Source organism: Oryctolagus cuniculus, chromosome 7, assembly GCF_964237555.1.
Source record: "Oryctolagus cuniculus chromosome 7, mOryCun1.1, whole genome shotgun sequence".
Taxonomy (NCBI): domain Eukaryota; kingdom Metazoa; phylum Chordata; class Mammalia; order Lagomorpha; family Leporidae; genus Oryctolagus; species Oryctolagus cuniculus.
Genome location: NC_091438.1, coordinates 3,042,449 through 3,061,539, shown reverse-complemented (window position 1 = coordinate 3,061,539; position 19,091 = coordinate 3,042,449). Strand labels below are relative to the sequence as shown.

Genomic DNA, 19,091 nt, shown 5'->3' with positions numbered 1-19,091 from the left:
TTTCATGCCTCTCCATCTCACTCTTTCCACTCCTCCAAAGAGGATCACGCCTGTATTATTCAGTAACTCCCATATGGGATAGAAAGTAGTATCCCCCACATTCTTTGCTTTTGCTCCTTCTGTTTAAAATGACCAGAAAGCACACGTCCTTTAGCTCAAAGGCATTTCAATGTGTAAGCACACACAACTGTTAAATCAGCACTCTTTTTTTTTAACTTAACTTTCACATTTATTTTAGTTTTATTTAGTGGAAGCCCAGAATTTTTTTTTTTTTTTTTTTTTTGACAGGCAGAGTGGACAGTGAGAGAGAGAGAGACAGGGAGAAAGGTCTTCCTTTTTCCATTGGTTCACCCCCCAAATGGCCACCACACTGCGCCTAAATTAGCACTCTTTAAACTGTGACAAATGAAAAAACAAACACCCTGTGTTTATTTATTAAACATGCAGAATTGTAGGGCTACATCCTACAATAATCTTTTTTTCTTTACAATTTCATTTATTCACTTGAGAGGCATGGAGACAGGAAGAGGGAGAGAGGAACAGAAAGGGGGCAGGTAGAGAGCGCACTCCCATTGGCTGATTCACTCCCCAAACAATCACAACAGTTGGAACTCAGCCTGGAGGAAGCTAGGAACCGGAAGCCCAATCCAGGTCTCCCAGGGACCAACCATTGAGCCGTAACCTACTGTTTCACAGGGTCTGCCTCAGCAGAGCCAGGACCTGAACCCAGGCATTCTTATTTGGTATGTGAGCATCCCAAGGGGTGTCTTTTTTTTTTTTTTTTTTAAGATTTATTTTATTTACTTGAAAGACAGAGTTACAGATAGATGGATAGACAGAGAGAGAGAGAGATCTTCCATCAGCTGGTTCACTCTCCAAATGGCCACAATGGCTGGGGCTGGGCCAAAGCCAGGAGCCAGGAGCTTTTTCCACATTTCCCATATGGCTACAGGGGTCCAAGTCCTTGGATTATCTTCTGCTGCTTTCCTAGGTGTATCAGCAGGGAGCTGGATCAGAAGTGGAGCAGCCAGGACTCAAACTGGTACCTCTATCGGATGCCAGCATGGCAGGCAGTAGCTTAACCCATTACAGCACAGCGCTGGCCCCACAAAGAGTGTCTTAACTACTAGGCAAAACACCTGCTCCTCTCAAAGAATGTTGAGTCTAAGATGGGCCTACAGAATTTTAATTTTTTTATAGGCACCCCCAGTGAACCCCACCCAATTTATTTTTAATTGAGATATAACTGAAAAATCATAAAAGCTGACCTTTAAAAGTATACATTTAGTAGCTTTTAGTATATTCACTAGGTTGTACAACCATCAGCACCATCTAATTCCAGAATATTACCTCACTCCCCAAAGATACCTCAGCTCACTATCTAATCCCTAGTCCCTCCAGTTCCTGGAAATGAATCTACTTCCTGTGTGTATGAATTTCCCTATGCATTTCATATCATAGGGATTATACAGTCCATGACTTTTTTGTCTGCCTTCTTCCCAGTAGCATGTTTTCAGGTTCATCCATGTGTACCATGTATCAGTACACTGTTCCTTCTTACAACTGAATCATATGTATTATGGGATATATCACCTTTTTGTTCTTTTATACTTGATGAGCATTTGGGTTTCGTCCTTTTGTCAGATGTTCTAACGCTGGCATGAATATTCGTAGGCATTTTTTTGTATGTGAACATACTTCTTTTAGTTCTGCTGGGTATGTATTTGGAGCCAATTGGTACGTTTAACCTTTAAGGACCTGCCAAACTATTTTCCAAAGTGGTTGCACCTCTTTGTATTCCCATCAGCAATTTATGAAGGTTTACATTTGTATATCTTTGGAGAAATGTCTACTAAGATCTTTTCCCCATTTTTACATTTGTGTTTTTTTCTTGGTGCAATGTAAGAATTTCAAATATTCAAGAAACAAAGTCCTTTTCAGATAAATGATTTCCAAAATTTACCTTCTCCCATGCTACAGGCTTTTTTGACATTTGATAGTGTCCCTTGAAATACAAGTTTTATTATTTTTAATAATTATTTATTTGAGAGGTAGAGAGAAGGAGAAGCAGAGAGAAGTCTTCCATCTGCTGGTTCACTCCCCAGATGGGCACAACGGCTGGAGCCGGGCCAATCCAAAGCCAGGAGCCAGAATTTCCTCTGGGTCTCCTACACGGGTGCAGGGGTCCAAGTACCTAGGTCATCCTCTACTGCCGTCCCAGGCCACAGCAGAGACTGGATCAGAAGTAGAGCAGCCGGGACTTGAACCAGAGTCCATGTGGAATGCCGGTGCTGCAGGTGGAAGCTTAGCCTACTATGCTACAGTGCCATCCCTGAAACACAAGTTTTTAATGTTTACAAAGTCTAATTTATCCACTTTGTTTTTTCTTGATGTTTATGGCCTAGGTGTCATATATAAGAGGCTAATCCAAGGTCGTAAAGATTTACACTTAGGTTTTCTTCTAAGAGTTTTATAGCTTTTGCTCTCATGTTTAGGCCTCTGATCCATTTTCAGTTTCAGGTAGAGGTACAATTTTATTAATTTATATGCAAATATCTAGTTATCCAGAAACACTGTTGGGAAGTTTACTCTTCCCTTATCAAACTGTCTGGGGAGCTTTGTCAAAACAGTGCCCAGAAATATCTCCTCAATCCCACCCCATTAATCTACAGGTATACACATATGCCACAACTACACAGCACTGATTACTGTAGCTTTGTGGTGAGTTTGGAAATTGTTCCTGCTCCCAATTATTTTGATAAAAGTGGTCTATGGAGCTCACTTTGAGAAACAGTCTTATACCTTCAAGCAGAATTATACTCTTTCGTCAACTATCTTATTTCTATGATCACTTCTCATTTTTTCAATATGTGTTTCTAAAATATATTCATTTATCATGATGTAGAGTTACTCCTACCACCTCAAATTTCCCCTCGGAAAGAATATTTTATCTTGTTATTCAAATCAGAAGTCCAAATGGCAGCTTTTGGCTGAATCTGGACTGATGCTACATTCTATTTGGTCACACAGTGTTTTTACACATGTTGGCCTGGAGCTCACCTAGGTGAGGGACATACTTTACAATGCACCTCAGTCCTTGCTACTCCGCACCGGGATCTGCCTAGCCCACTGCACCCTTTTTGTGCATTTGAGTCTGCTGTAACTGATCTAAGTAAATCCTAAAAACAGCCTCGCTAAGGAGCAGTGGGAAGAATGCCGATTTCGTTTTATTTTGTGATAAAAAGCACCCAATTTTTTCCAGAGCTTTATCCAGTGTGTGATTAAATCGGAGGGTCTTTTATTGAGCTCAGGGTGGTTTTAGCAGCTACTCACCGACTGGGAGTACTTCTGTGATTTGAAAGATTAAGGACAGGGAATAAAGCTCCACCAGGTCAAAGCACTTTTTGCTATCAGGTCTAGGCACACGATCTACAGCTGAAAGCAGTGCATCTAGTAGGCAAAACGTGATTCAGGCTTATCAGTCAATTTCAAATAAAAGCCAAATTTATCTTTAATTAGTAAAGATGTTTAAAAACTGGCTCTTCATTCTTAGAGATAAACACACAGATAAACAATGCTGGCTGGCACAACTTTTAAAAGTCATTTTAAAGACGGAGCTAAAGAAGATCTCAGGAAATCTATGCCACTGTAGGGGAGACGCCACGTCTCTGTCCGAGGGAACGCGAGTGCTTCAGGCCACCGTTCTGGGGGTGGCTGTACCTTCACCATGGCTTTCTTTCCCGGCCTGGCCTACCACAGAAGGTTCCATGTACACTGCTGTGGGTCTCCTCCACCCTCACATGGCCAGAGAATGCTTTATTGTACATGGTGACATACGGTAGCGAGGGCCTCAACATGGAGCGGGTTTATCAAACAGAAGAGCTGAGTAGAACCCAACTGAGACATCAAAAAAGCCAGGACAAGATCTTCCTTCCTATCCTCCCCTTCTCGGGGCACAGCACACGCCCTCTCTGCCTGTCGGGACCAGGCACTTCCTGACCTAGGCCAACAGGTACCACAAAGCAGAGCAATGAGGTCGAGACTGTCAGGAGCAAAGCTGACACGGGCAGCCGTTCTATCAGGGGCGACGTCTGTCTGCACACACACTGTGAATCTCGGGCCAGCCAAGTGGCTGAGCTTCGCTTTCTTCTTCAACCTGGCTGGGTGCAAAATATTAGCAGGATCACAATATTTGAAATTGAAAAACCGAAACCCAGGCCAAAAAGCTAAGAAGAGGAAGCAAAACACGGCACAGGAGTAAGAGCAGGAGACAAAAGATGAAGAGAAGAGAGAAGCCTTCACAGACAGGCTCCCTGTGGTCCAGGGTGGGGGTGTTACCCTTGGGAAGCAGCTAGGACAGACAGACAGACAGACAGACAGAAGAAGCCCATCCTGCCTGGTTCCTGATGCAAGATGAACGGGAATGGAACTGGGTTTTGGAGAAATAATTATTCTCTAAATCCTTCAAGACTCTGTTACAGCTGATCAACATACAGGGGGGCTTCTTTTTCACTTAGTATTGAACTGTATCTTCCTCGTGACCTGACATTAAGAAGGATTCTCACTTCATAAGGAATATTTGTAAAGTTTGTATGTGGTCCACTATTAGATACAAACAAAAAGCAGCTACACTGATTTTTGCAAAAAAAAAGCATGACAAGAATTAGATCTAGGACAAGCATTAGATCATGCGTCTAGATCAGTGAATAAGCAAAATAATATCTGACTTCTAACACTGCCCTGTTTCTCAGAAGCCTTGGAGCTTCATGGCATATTACATAAATATGCGCAGCACTGTCAGCTTCAACTCATTCTCACTTATTTTAATCTGTTTATTTTCAAGTTGAGAGCTTATTAATTACTAGATAAAATGTGCTTTGATTCTAATTTGTCCTATTTATTGGGGAAAATAGTACATTTAAACTAGAGGTATTATCTATACTATTAGATATCTATTTTTCGTCCTTCCCAAAGAATCATATATTAATATTTTTAATAAGATTTATTTATTTGCAAGTAAGAGTTACAGAGAGAGAAGGAGAGAGAGAGAGAGAGAGAGAGAGAGAGATCTTCCACCTGCTGGCTCACTCCCCATATAGCTGCAACAGCCAGGGCTGGGCCAGGCCAAAGCCTGGAGCTCCATTCACGACTCCCATGTCTGCGGCAGGGGCCCAAACACTTGTACCACTTCTGCTGCTTTTCCTAGGCCAGTAGCAGGGAGCTGGACTGGAAGTGGAATAGCCAGAACACAAACTGCTGTCCACAAAGGATACTGGCAATGCGGGCGGCAGTTTTACCTGCTACACCACAACGCCAGCCTCCAGACTTTAACTGCATGGCTAAAAGAACACTAAGAATGCACCATTTTTTTGTCTGCACTAAGGACCCCCATGGACAAAGTGGACTGCTACCTGACAGAACAATCAAGAGAACAGGTCTGAAGTAGTATGTGCCTACTTCACTGGGATATCAGAAGAACAATGAGACCATTCCTTAACAAAAGCACAAACCAAATGCTCTAAGTGCCTTAAATAAGGGACAGCTAAATGCTTTAAGTAGGCACCTAGTGCTGAACTGCGATGTGGTCCAAGCTGCAATCCGACAGCTGGTCAATGAGCCAACAGGAAATCCTTCTAGTCAATTCTGGGAGATGTCTGGCAGCGTTCCTCAGAAAAGTAGAGTGAATCCGGCTGTAGTCTTAAGACACGGACAAGGGGCACGAGGCGAAGTGGATCTTTCAAAACTAAGAGCTTCTGAAAGCCCTGGTGGGACAGCTGGAAAGCAGGAGGCCATAGTTCTTTCTAACCACGACAAGCAGCAGTTCTAGCACAGGTAATTGGTACTGCATGTCTAGGTACAAGCAGGGGGCCTGGGTAAGTGACAAGAAGGTCAAACCGCTGCTCGGTTAAGCATGCCAAACAACGATAACGCACCTGCAAGGGGCAGCTGGAGAAAAAAATACTAGGAAAGCAGGACGGAGAAAACCTACTAGACCATGGAAGGAGCACTGTTATCAACAGCCTTGGATGGAGAGACCCAAACTGAGGTTGAGAGTTGATGAAACTTTAACCTTAAAATCAGAGCAGAAAGACAACGACTTCTTCAGAGAGACAATCGGTTTACGTGCTTGCAGCTATGACGGACAAGAATAATTAGACTCTACACATGTGAAGTAAAAATGAATTTTGAAACTGGACAGTTACAGGAGGGACGTGACGGGCAGAACTTTGAAGATAAGAACAAGTGGGGCAAGGTATGTAAAGATTTTAGTGCGGTGCGTGCCCCAAAAATACTCTCTTCTAAAGAAAGCTTGCTGATATCCTGCTGTCGAATCTCTAAGAAATACAGCGGGAAGCCAGAGAGTCCTTCAGCTCAACTCGGGTATTTTTAAAACAGGATGGCAGGGGCAACTCACCATTCTTCGACAGAGGTCTCGTTTTCAATCTACTTCTAGCTGATGCTATATAATAGAGTTCCTCCTCTATGGTACAATACCATTTATAAATTAAAGAGTACTATTACTAATAATTTCAATGGAGGTCTTATTAGTCTTTTCATTATGATTTTTCTAAGATTTATTTTTATTTACTTGAAAGGTAGTTACAGAGAGAGAGAGAGAGAGAGAGACAGAGACAGAGAGAGAAGGAAAGATACTAAGACCGAGATCTTCCATCTGATAGTTCGCTCTCCAAATGGCTGCAATGGCCAGGGCTGGGCCAGGCTGAAGCCAGGAGCCCAGTGCTTCTTCCAGGTCTCCTACCTGGGTGCAGGAGCCCAGGAACTTGGACCATCCTCTGCTGCTTTCAAAGGCAGACTAGCAAGGGAGTGGGATCAGAAATGGAGCAGCTGGGACTCGATCTGCTGCTCATATGGGACATAGGCATTACAGGCAGCAGCTTAACCCACATCGCCACAACATTGGCTCCCTAGTACTTTCATAATTCAATTTCCAGCCATTGGAAAAGGCTCAAATATTTCATGAGAGAACTTAAAAATGGTGTTGTGAAGACAGAATTAAAAGATAAGTTTCTTTTGGTGCACAAAGTTAAAAATTTACTGATTTGATGGTTGGGATGGAATATGCTGGCTTCAGAATCATTGTATACCTATTATTGGGGTCAACAGAGATCCCATGCATATTACACACAAAACATATTTTGGATGAATTTTTTGAAGTACCCTCAGATCATTTTATTAGATTATCATTAAGATAATCTATAGAGGTCAAAGTTGCATGTTCGCTTTGCTCAAGACTCTGTCCTCAAAAAGCATATCTCATGAAAATGATTTGGAGTACAGCTTCAACATCACCAATGAGGACAATTTATAATATCAGAGATTATAGTGTACATTAAAGCTATGCGACTGCCCAATCTAATTAAAGAAATACCTGTGACCGTGTAACACATAGCATGTTTCTGTTTGAATTCTGATTTCTCAAATGCCTTATTTCAACGCAGTCAACTCTAACAATTTCCGTCCACGAGCTATATGCACACTAGACATATTCTGAGCCAGATCCAGCAGTGAGCCTCCCAGTACACCCATCTCCCATCTCCCTGTCATTCTCTGTTGAGTGGGCTGTAAGGTGACTCAGACCATGCCCATCCATCGCCACAGCAACCGGACAAGAGGACAAACGGGTGAAGGCAACCCCTGCCTGTCACCGGTGATTATGCAGACGTATTTAAAAATATGTGCAGGACCCATCAGGCTTTCCTTCAGAAATCAGACAGGGATTGTCAAAAGCCGCCGCATTAGGGCTGAAAAGCCATACAGAACTTTCTGAGATATTCTGGGCTCTGTATAAAATAGAGCAAGAATTTAATAGGGAAAAGGAGCTTTGGAAAGTAATACAAAGTGAATGAATAAGTAACTACTAGCCTCAGGCTACTCTCACAGGAAGTAAAAGGACAGAACTACTTAAGAAAGGGAGGAGACTGGCGCTGCGGCTCACTAGGCTAATCCTCTGCCTTTTGGCACCGGCACACCAGGTTCTAGTCCCGGTCGGGGCGCCGGACTCTGTCCCAGTTGCCCCTCTTCCAGGCCAGCTCTCTGCTGTGGCCAGGGAGTGCAGTGGAGGCTGGCGCAAGTGCTTGGGCCCTGCACCCGCATGGGAGACCAGGAGAAGCACCTGGCTCCTGGCTTCGGATCAGCACAGTGCTCTGGCCGCAGTGCACCGGCTGTGGCAGCCATTGGAGGGTGAACCAACGGCAAAGGAAGACCTTTCTCTCTGTCTCTCTCTCTCACTGTCCACTCTGCCTGTCAAAAAATAAAAATAAATAAATAAATAAAAATTAAAAAAAAAAAAAGAAAGAAAGGGACGAGTGAGTGTTTGGCTTAGGGGCCAGCCCCGTACTGAGATGGCCCCAGCCCACGCCAGAGTACCTGGTTGACTTCTGGCTCCACTCTCAATCCCAGTGTCCTGGTCATTCCCAGCCTGGGAGGAGGAGGCAGCTCAAGGAGCTGAGTCCCTGCTACTCACTTGGGAGACCTGGACTGAACTGCTGGCTCCCAGCTTCAGACCCACCCGGCCCTGGCAACTGGAAGGTCAGTCTCGCAGCATAATGGAAGAAAACAGGAAGACTGAATGCAGGCGGCACTGAGGGAGAAGTAAGGGAAGACGACAGGTCAACGCCAACAACAAGAGTTCTGAGCAGGGAGAAACCGCTGACGGTGTACAGCAGAGGAGTGACTCGGCCTGACAGGTGTTTGATGGAATTCTGTTGGGATGCCATGGAGAAAATGGGATAAAAAGGACAGGAGAAGTAGACAGACGTTTAAGACCTATTCTGGAGACAAAATTGATAAACTAATAATATACTGTTTTCTAAATATACTCGAACTACAAGTGTTCAGAAATAAATGCATATGTCATAAAAATGTAGTCATGCATGGGGATTATAAAAACTGAATTCTGGATAATGGTTTTCTGAGGGAGGCTAAAGGGGGTGTGGTCAGGAAGTACATACAAAGTTTCTAAACTCCTTGGTATTTTTTTATTTCTTTTTAGTATAATTTTTGTTCATGTATTTTCATTTTATTGGACAGAGAGAGAGAAACTGAGAGAGTTATTGCATTTGTTGCTTTATTTCCTAGATGCCCACAACAGCAAGGGCTGGGCCAGGTGGAGGCCAGCAACCAGGAGCTCATGCCTCCCAAATGGGTGGCAGGAGCACATGGCCTTGAGCCATCATCAGTGCTTCCCAATCCGGGCATTACCAGGAAACTAAATCAGAAGCCAACGAGGCACTTCAATATGGGAGGGAGGCATCCTAAAACGCACCTCACTTGCTCCAACAAAGGGCCACCTCAGTATTCTTTTATTAATTTTTAAAAATTATTATTTATTTATTTAAAACACAGAGTTAGAGAGAGAGAGAGAATCTTCCATTCACTAGTTTACTCCCCAAATGGCTGCAACATCTGGGGCTGGGCCAGGTGGAAGCCAGGACCTCTGAGCTTCTTCAGGTCTCCCATGTGGGTGCAGGGGCCCAGGCACTAGGACCATCCTCTGCTGCTTTCCCAGGCGCATTAGCAGGGAGCTGGATTGGAAGTAGAGCAGCCACATCTAAAACAGGCACCCACATGTGATGCTGACATTACCAGCAGTGACCTAACCCACTACAACACAATGCTGGTCCATTTTATTTCTTAACCAAAATGGTAGACACAGAGGAGCTAAATGTATGGCTTACTTTTTTAATGTTTTAAATATTTAATAATTAATTTTAGTCTAATTTTTATTTTATGGATTTCTCTGCAATAAAAAATACTATGCAGTAACTTTAGCTATTCCAATTCATTAAGAACAAGATCAATTTTATTAGGAAAACAATGTCACCTTAAAAGTTCAAGTCAGTAATCTTTCTTCTGAACACAACAACTGAACACCATGGGTGATTTAACAGGTCAGAGGCATCCTCTTTTTGAGTCTTCAAGGTAATACAAGTCTGATTTTAATGAAACAATATATCACTCCTATTTTTAACAATAAACATGTACCATTATTTAAAAGTAATACACTTATCCTTCTGTTTTCATCTTTCATCATTATTCTACTCTATTTTTATTTAAAGAGGAACCAGTATTGACCTTAAATGTTTCTGAGTATCAAAACCTGCTTCTAAAATAAACATTGCAGAAAAATGGTACTCTGGGTTATGCTGGAACAACGCACATAACAGTGACATTGTCCAAACATTCTGTAACAACATCATCTGTTTCCAAGACACCTCTGAAGGCACAGAAACTGAAAGACCAGACATTCCTTCATTACCACATTAAGTCACAACATGTCATCAATAAAGCATACCCCACGCTGGTCCAGCAGCACATGTTGCCTTCACCTTAAAACTATCCAGACTTCAATCCCTACTCCCCAAGGCTGTCGTTGTCTTGGCCAAGCAACAGATCCCACCCAGATTACTGCAGATGCCTCCTAACTGGTCCACTCATTTCTGCCTTGAACTCCTGACACTTTTGTCAAAACTGCAGTCTGAATGGTCAGGATGCACTGTGCATCTGTGCAGGTCCTACACCCCAAACCCTCCAGCGGTTTTCCATTTCAAACCAGTGAAACCGAATGCTTTCACATCATTACAAGACCCTATCACGATGGGCTATAGTTTTCTTCCTTCATTTTTTCTCCATAGCACTACTTACCCTACTTAGTCATTTGTTTGTTTGCCTCTTTATGAGAGGCAGTTTTATCTGCTTTTTCTTTATCATTGGCTGTACTCTTAAACTGGAAGGGTGGCAGGCATTTAGATGTAAATTAATTTAGATCAATAAATGTTTATTTAATGAGTGAATGCTCCTCTAGATGTTGTAAGAAGCACAATGATTTTGCCATTTTCATTTGAGAATTCTGCCTCCCCCTGTAACGTGAGAAGTAATGACAGCACAAGAAAGAGTGCTGAGTCAGCTCATATGAGAACTGTAAAGAACCTGTGGGAAAGAGTCAGGATCCAGGAATGAGACTGTACAGGAACTGAGTTTTTCTGGTCCAGAAATTTTCTATTGATAGGTAAAACCATAAAGCAGTCTACATAGTTTTTAGTCTACATACTAACTTGGTTAGCCAAGGCATTTTTTTTTCTCTACTCTTTTGGTCAATTACTATTCGTATGAGTTTCCAGAAACACTCATGTCTATGTCAAAGGTGTTGCTATACCATATATCATCAGCACATTCTGCTAAGTTTCTTTGGGCGGGAGGACTGAGGGTAAAGAGGGAGACCATTATGTACTGAACTGACTTCAGACAACTTCAGAACACTGCCTTGAGAAGCAGATTCTACCAGGTGGCATTTCACCAGATAATACGCTACTGTCATCTTTCATCATCCTAGGAAGAAGGAAGACACCAGAGGTAAACTCTGATTTGAAGGGTCAACGGTTTCCTCAAATTTCATGAAATACCAAGGTATTATATAAAGCAGAATATATTTGGCACTCTAAAAACTGAACTGAGAAGAGTCCCTTTCAAACACCAGCTGTCAGTTATCCTGAAAAATACTGTTTTTCCTTAAGTCTTTTGAAAGAAGGTGTAGGAAAAGAAAGAAAACAAAACACCACTTTTGGAGAGCTACTTCAATGGCTCCTCGGAAAGGAAACAGAATGAAACTTCTGGGAAAATGTTTGCAAGGAAGTATCCCAGCTGTGGGAGGGCGGTGATTAGAAGGCTAGTTAACTGAAGAAACTTAGAAACAACTAAACAGACCATGGAGCAGAAGGCAGGGAACAATTATTAACTGAGTATTTCTTTTGTAGCAGGCACAGGGCTAAGCACTTTATAGCAATCTCATTTAATCCTTAAACTAAACCTGAGAGATAAGTATGGCTACCTCCTGTTACAAATGAAGATATTGGGATTTGCATGGCTCTTGTAAAAGGAATGAGCTGATCCAGAACGGGTTGACTAAAATGTCTAGGATCTTAACTCAATGTTGCACTGTCTTTGTATGGATTCTTCTACACTGAGTGCTATGCTAAACTTTCTCTGTGATGGTAGCTTCTCTCCTAAGAGGACCAAAGTGATTCATTCACCTCTTAGTTCCAGCCTAGAGTCCTAATCTGTGTACAACTTTGGAGACCAAGTGAATCACTTCCATCACCAACTGAGTTTCTTTTTGTTACATATTCATGAACTGCAATCTGACCCAGGATCTGCTAACTTAAAACGAAAGAGAAACCTGTTCTTCACTCAAAAGGAAGACATTGAATTAAAAGCAATCCCAAGGTGGGATGCTCAGACTGCTTTGTCTGTATCTAGTCAAGTCAAATATATGCACACCTTAACCCAGTCATCCCGTTCCTAGGTGTGTACCGCTGGAAGTGTACTGCTCTGTCTGCCAAAGACAAGATCAAGAATGGGAATAGCAGCATTATGCGTAACAGCTTCAAGCGGGAAACAACTCAATCACTATCAACAACTGAATGGAAGGGTGGAGAAACTGTAGTACATTCACATAACGGAACAAACTATACGTAGGTTCAATGATATGGATGAACATCACAATCATAGTGAGGAATGAAAAACTTAGACAAAAGCAGTCATAAGATTCTGTCCACATCAAGTTCAAAAACATACCCCACCAATCTGTGGTATTAGAGGTCGGGACACGGCTTACTCTACAGGGGTCACTGCTAAAAGGGTGGTGAATGGGAGGAAGGTTTCTGAGATAATGCTCTGCTTTTCTGATCAGGGTGCTGATGACTTTAGTATATTCACTTTGAGAAAAACCATCAAGGTTTCTACGAATTTTTGCACACTTTCTTCTACTCAGTTATACTTCAATAAGAAGAGCTGGGGACAGACATCTGGCACAGTGATTAACGCACTACTGGATGCCCTCACCCCATATCTGGTGCTTGGTTCAAGTCCTGCCTACTTTGCTTCTGATCCAGCTCTCTGCTCATGAACACCTAGGAGGTGGCACATGGTGGCTTAAGTGCTTTGGTTCCTGCCCCTCACGTGACAGAGGTGATGGAGTTCCAAGCTCCTGGCTTCAGCCCGGCTCAGACCTTGCAGATGGAAGATCTTTTTCTGTTTCTCTCTTCCTTTCTCTCTGCCTTTCAAATAAACAACAATTCTAAAGTGTAATGTTATATTCTTAGTGGAATATTGGTACAATATTTACACTCTAAGTGTTAATTTATTTGGCCCTTATGTCTTCAAATAGAGGCGGATTAAAAAAACAGACTTTTCAAAAATGATTTTCATTTTATTTATTGGCTAAAAGACAACCTGCACAGAGTTCCATTCATGTTCATAGAAAAGAAAACCCATTTTTGAACTGTGGTTTCAAATATGTAGCCCTCCATCTTCAGTTAAACGAAGGAACTACCTGTGCTCACCACACACTTGTACTCGACTTTAAGGAAACAATTTAAATGGAACTGTTAACACTAGGAGTGTTTGACTCAGACTGCACTGTTAACGGGTATGTTCTACCTTTCCTGCCACATTCACCTCATACTCTTAAACTCAGGATAAATGAAGGAGCTCCTAACAGCATGCAGCTTAGGGAATGTCCTTTTCACTTTGCCGCAGGATCTCTGAGTGGAAACCTTGCAGAAATTTATTTTTTCATCAGAACGAAAACTTTCTCAGTTTTCCATCTCAGGATTTCCTTCCATTTGTAACTAAATATGAATTCTTAGCCATCAGTATTTGAATTGTTTTTGTTAAAAAGGAGGATAAGACAAAAACAAGCACTTATAGATGATCTATTTAAGGCTATGTTGCCATTCCTTCTCTTAGACTATTTTATCACATATGAAAGAATAGTTTTTGATATAAATATTTTATTAACTACAAGAAGGAAAGGGGGCAGGAAGTAAAAGTTTATTCAAAAGTTTCCTTTGTAAAATATTCCTTGACAAAGATGAGTTAGTGGAAAGAACAAATATCCTGAAGCACACTACAATACTGTTTGCAACAAAATTTATTTCAAAAGTCACTTTCCTCTGTTAAGGGATGGTACCATTTATTTCCCTGGATAATAGGAGGCTAGGATTGGAATCCACTGCATATTTTGGGAAGCTATGGAACTTCCTTAAATCATTACAAAGTAAAGGCTTAAGGAGGAGAGAAAGTAACATCTATGATGATTTTTTAATTTTAATGAACACTACATCTCTCATAGACTGTAACTATAAAGCACAGTTGACAAGTGGTAGGAAGGTCTACACATTTTCTTTTCTATATCATACATTGTTTTCTTTCTTTTCTTTTTTTTTTTAACCATCTGACATTAGAAATTGAAGTCTCTTCAAGATGGAATCTCCTAGAAGTTAATTTGAATCTAGTTCCCAGATGACCCATATAGTAGGGCCTGCTGCCAGCTGCGCTACCATTCAAGCAGAGATAATTTTCAAATATCAGTATTCCAGTGAACTCAAGGACAATGTCCCCACTCTACTCAAAGCGATTGAGAAATCCCATTTAGATGGCATGATTGACCACATTAAATTCATTGCCTTTTCTATAATGAACACTATAGAACCAATCTAGTATGACATTAGATAATCTCTGAGCAAAATATGTGAAGCTGTGATATCTGCATGCTCACACTGTAGATAATGCAAAAACTGTTTAAATGTCAACCCTCCACTTGTCTATTTTTATTAATTACTACAAAATACTAAAACCAGCTAAGTACATAATACATAAAGCCTGTGGATAGTTGTTTATTAAAACAGACTGATTATTAGCTTGTTTTAAGATTACAGAACTCAGAGATGTAGATTTGGTTTTTACTTCAAAGAGCGTTAAATAGAAGAGTGAGAACTGTTCACCATGCTTCCTTGGATCATCAGGCAAGGCAGGCTTTTTAGTACAAAAAACTCTAATTGAGGAGAATTAACGTCAATCATATTGTGTAGCTGTTATACATTCAGGATTCAGGAGCTGATTCTGTGAGCCCAGCAAGTCACCAAAACGTGTTTTTTTTTTTTTTTTCCATTGAAGTACATTACAAATGATGAAAAATCTTACAGACATTCGCAAAATCTCTGCGACCTTCAGGTACTACGCAACCGCTAACAAGAGCCTTGGAAGAGCAAAAGCCCAAGGTCGACTGCACGTAAGACGGTCACAGGAGACTCCTGACCACACTGTTGTGTTTTATAGGGCTTATATAGTTTATCGTTTTAAACCTTATTTTAACACTTAAACTTGTAGCTCCTGGAGTGACAGGGTGGTTAAAACAGACTTTTCTTTTGAGAAAGAGAAATCTACCTAAAAACAAAGTCTGGTACAACAAAACTATGTAGATTGTATTAAGCTTATAATTTGGAGTATTCTATCTTTTTAGAACAGTTCATATTTTATGTGCATTTATAATCCCATTTAAAAATACATCTTTCTCAGCCAGTAACTTTCCTATAACTGCTAAAACTGCATGTGTGATGTGTAATGTATTATGCATTACATGTTACAGTATGTAGTAACTTAAAAGAGTAAAATAAATGAATAGAGCACTTAAGGGACTAAAAACAATAAGTATAAGCACCTAAGAAATTGTGCACACCAATCTCTGAAATATTCCATTGTCTAAAAATATAATTATACGACATAGGCATCGTGTACCGTTTTCTCCTCACCTGGCAGAAGCCTCCCATGTCACATACAGAGAGCCACCTTACGAATGGAGGGGACAGTTACCACACAAGTCTCATTATGTTCACTCTTGGAGAAAAGTCCATTCATATTACAAAGACCAGATTCAAAAGACCTTTACATGGGTAATGCATTCCTGCACAGATACAGGCTCATTATGAATTTAACTATACAAATTTGCCACCTCATTTTCCTTTGTAGGAATGACATGTCTGAATATTTTCATCCCTCACAAATAATAAAATCCCAATTTGAATTGTCATTACTAAAAATTCCATTAGAACTTTTCATCAGTGAGTGTCTAAGACAATGTCACAAAAAGAAAATAAGATGAAGAAAACTGCAACCATTTTAAGTAGAAACTTTTCTATTTTAGCTTAGATATGAGAGACGGGAGTCACTCTACCTCACAGAGCAGCAGGTCAATGATGTGGAACACCATGCAGAGCGGGAACTTGGCCGTGAAAAGGGTGAGAAACCACTGGGATGCATACATATGAGCTTCCAGGTTCAGATCACAAAAATGGCTGTGCAGGTCTGGTAGCTGCTCCTAGAAGTCAAAGTGAAAAATTTAAGGCAAGAAACATGGCCGAAGCTTTGTTTCCCTGCCACAACCACGATTCATAAAAGTTTCCATGATCACTTCATTTTAGCATTGGTTGTAATTTATGTAATTACACAGAAATAATGACAGGGCACAGCAGCTGAGTATGAAACATAATTGAGAAAAATAAAGACAGACTGGTTAGAAACAAGTAGCAGGGCCCCCTTTTGCTTCCTTGACTGTTTTTGTTTTTTGGGAAACATTTGTTCTGACAGAACACCTACAGCCCAGTGGTTATCTTGACTCCAGTCAAGTCACAGCATACCCATTCAGGTTACACTCAGACCACGAGCAAAGAAATGCATCTTCTTCGGATTCCATCTAACACCAACATCACTCGGAGACGAGGATATCATTTCAGTATATTTTTGGGCACTTGCAAAACCCTACGGCATAACCAAATATTTCCAAACTGTATCTTCAACATATTAAAAACTGCAATGTAAAGGAACTGTGCAAAGGTATGAAGTATGAAACTGTCTTCTAAAAAATGATTTAAATAAGGAAATACTTTTGAAAAGTATTGAAGAGAAAGTACAACACATTAGCATAACTAAAAATGTGTGTAAGAATATTTTTAAAAGTCAAATGGATACATAATTATGATATTAAGACCAATGTAGATTTTGGCCAGAAACCAAGTCCATTTACATTTATATATTATTGGTTTTCAACTCTATTAGGTTTTTTTCTGTAACTCGACATATCCCCTAGTGATAAAAGCTCCTAATTTTTATTTACCTGCATTAGTCTCTCCAGCTGATAGAATTTGCAATGAAGATCTTCAAAGTTGTTTTTGTAGAGGTCTCGCAAATGATAGTCATACATGATTTTCACCAGAACACAGAAGGCTTGTTCCTCCGGCATCTACAGGAAACACAGGCAGAACAGGACTCGCGGCATTTCACGAGCACATCTTCAAGCCCTCCACGCCGTCAGTGTTTTGCATGAATGGCTGAAGGCCTACAGCGCACGAAGCCCTTCAGAGCAAGCTTCATGCCAAGCGACATCAGTAAAATTTGTGTTCAAAGCTTCTAGCCTCCTCACTGGAGATGAGTTACCCTCTTTTGTTGATTTTAACCACACTGTCAATCACCCGTCAGTCTCAAACAATCAGGAGAAAGGGCATTTAGCCTGGCAGTTGAGATGCTGGTTGAGACACTCATGTCCACATCAGAGACCTTGGCTTCAACGCCCAGCTTCCGGCTCCTAACTCCAGCCTCCAGCTGATACAGATCCTAGAAGGCTCAAGTGATTGGGTTCCTGCCACCTACATGGAGACCCGAACAGGGATCCTGACTCCTGGTTCCGGTCCCAGCATAGCTGGCTGTTAAAGGCATTTGCAGAGTGAACCAGTGGATAAGAGTTCTGTCTGTTTCTCAAATAAACAACTAAGAAAAAGTTAGCTAATATGAGCAAAAACTTAAAAAATCAAAAATATAAAAAAGTAGAGATCAAGTCTCACTCTTCCCTGTCCTTGCACACAACTAGTCCCTAGTACCTCCCTCCGTTACCTCTTCTGCATGACCCAACTACTCTTAATTTCTCCTAAATCCTGCCAATATTTCTTAATTTCTATTGCTCACTTTCTTACACAAAAGGTGACGTTTTACACTCTTCATTGTGCATCTTGCCTTTTTTCCCTTACCAATGTAAGCTGGAAATACTTCCACTTCAGTGTATAAAGCGGTGTGCCTATGTTTCTAAAACGGCCGCACAGTACTCCAGCCTGTGGACATACCATAGTTAATCTAAACATTTCCTGCTGATGGATGCTTTGGCTGTTCCTGAGCTTTTGTCACCCAGAGCTACAATAAACAATCATGTATAAGCATCATTGATCTACATATGCAGGGCAGGGCAGGGCAGGGCAGGGCAGGGCCCATTCCCCAAAGAGCAATCGCTGGGTCGAAGGATAGAGCATTTTTAATTTTGACAGACAGTATGATACCATGCTCCCAGAGTTTTCACGACATTGCTATTTTTTTTCTGTAAAAAACAGTTTTCAGGAAAGGATCTTAAGAGCTTCTACTACTAAGATTTAAATGACCAATAACACCTAATATATTAACCCTCTTAAAAGTATTTTTTTATCTGAACAGGAAGTAAAATCTAAAGTCAAAGGAACACATTTCTGAATTGCAGTACAGTAAGCTGAAAGAATATGGATCGGCACATGTCCAATATTCTGAAATTAAATCAAGCAGACAGAAAACCCTGATGTCCTCACACAGTGTCCTAGGATCAACTATTATGTAACATTCACACCACACGTCACTTCCCTGGACATCTGAACGAGGCTGGCTCTGCTGTTTCACACCTCTGATATAGTTCTGAGTCGAGCAGCTTCATTTATCCATTGAGAAGTGTAACTGTTTATTAAAATTCCTATACAGATTAGCCACAACCAGAAAACACCAAAATTAAAGAAAAACCTCCCGAGGTTAAATAAGTACATTATCTATTGTCAGTTTATTTCTCTACGTATTTGATTTTTCCTTTTTTTAATCTATGAGTTGTTTGAGGCCTTCTCAAAGTTTTTGGTTTTTGACCTCTGCTGTCCAAGTCAGCAAATATTTTTCGGTTTTTGTCACATAGAACAAGTACACTGTATTTTGTATTCTTCATACGCTTGCAATTCTTTTTTTTTTTTTTTAAGATTTTATTTATGTATTTGAGAAGTAGTTACAGACAGAGAGGGGGAGCCAGAGAGAAAGTCTTCCATCTGTTGGTTCACTCCCCAAATGGCTCCACTGGCCAGAACTGGGCTGATCCGAAGCCAGAAGCCAGGAGCCTCTTCTGAGTGTCCAACATGGGTGCAGGGTCATCTTCCACTGCTTTCCCAAGCCATAAGCAGAGA

General features: G+C 41.0%; 1 protein-coding gene across 12 annotated transcripts in view; it reads right to left on the bottom strand.

Annotated features, from left to right (window-relative positions):
* RABGAP1L (RAB GTPase activating protein 1 like) overlaps positions 1-19,091 on the bottom strand; it is a 788,918-nt gene that overhangs the window by 243,990 nt on the left and 525,837 nt on the right. For all 12 annotated transcript variants that reach the window (XM_070077150.1, XM_070077152.1, XM_070077147.1 and 9 more), the window contains 2 exons: positions 16,973-17,098; positions 16,034-16,177 (listed from right to left, as the gene is read on the bottom strand). In XM_070077150.1, the coding sequence (XP_069933251.1) occupies positions 16,034-16,177; positions 16,973-17,098 (270 nt within the window). The remainder of the gene's footprint in view (positions 1-16,033; positions 16,178-16,972; positions 17,099-19,091) is intronic.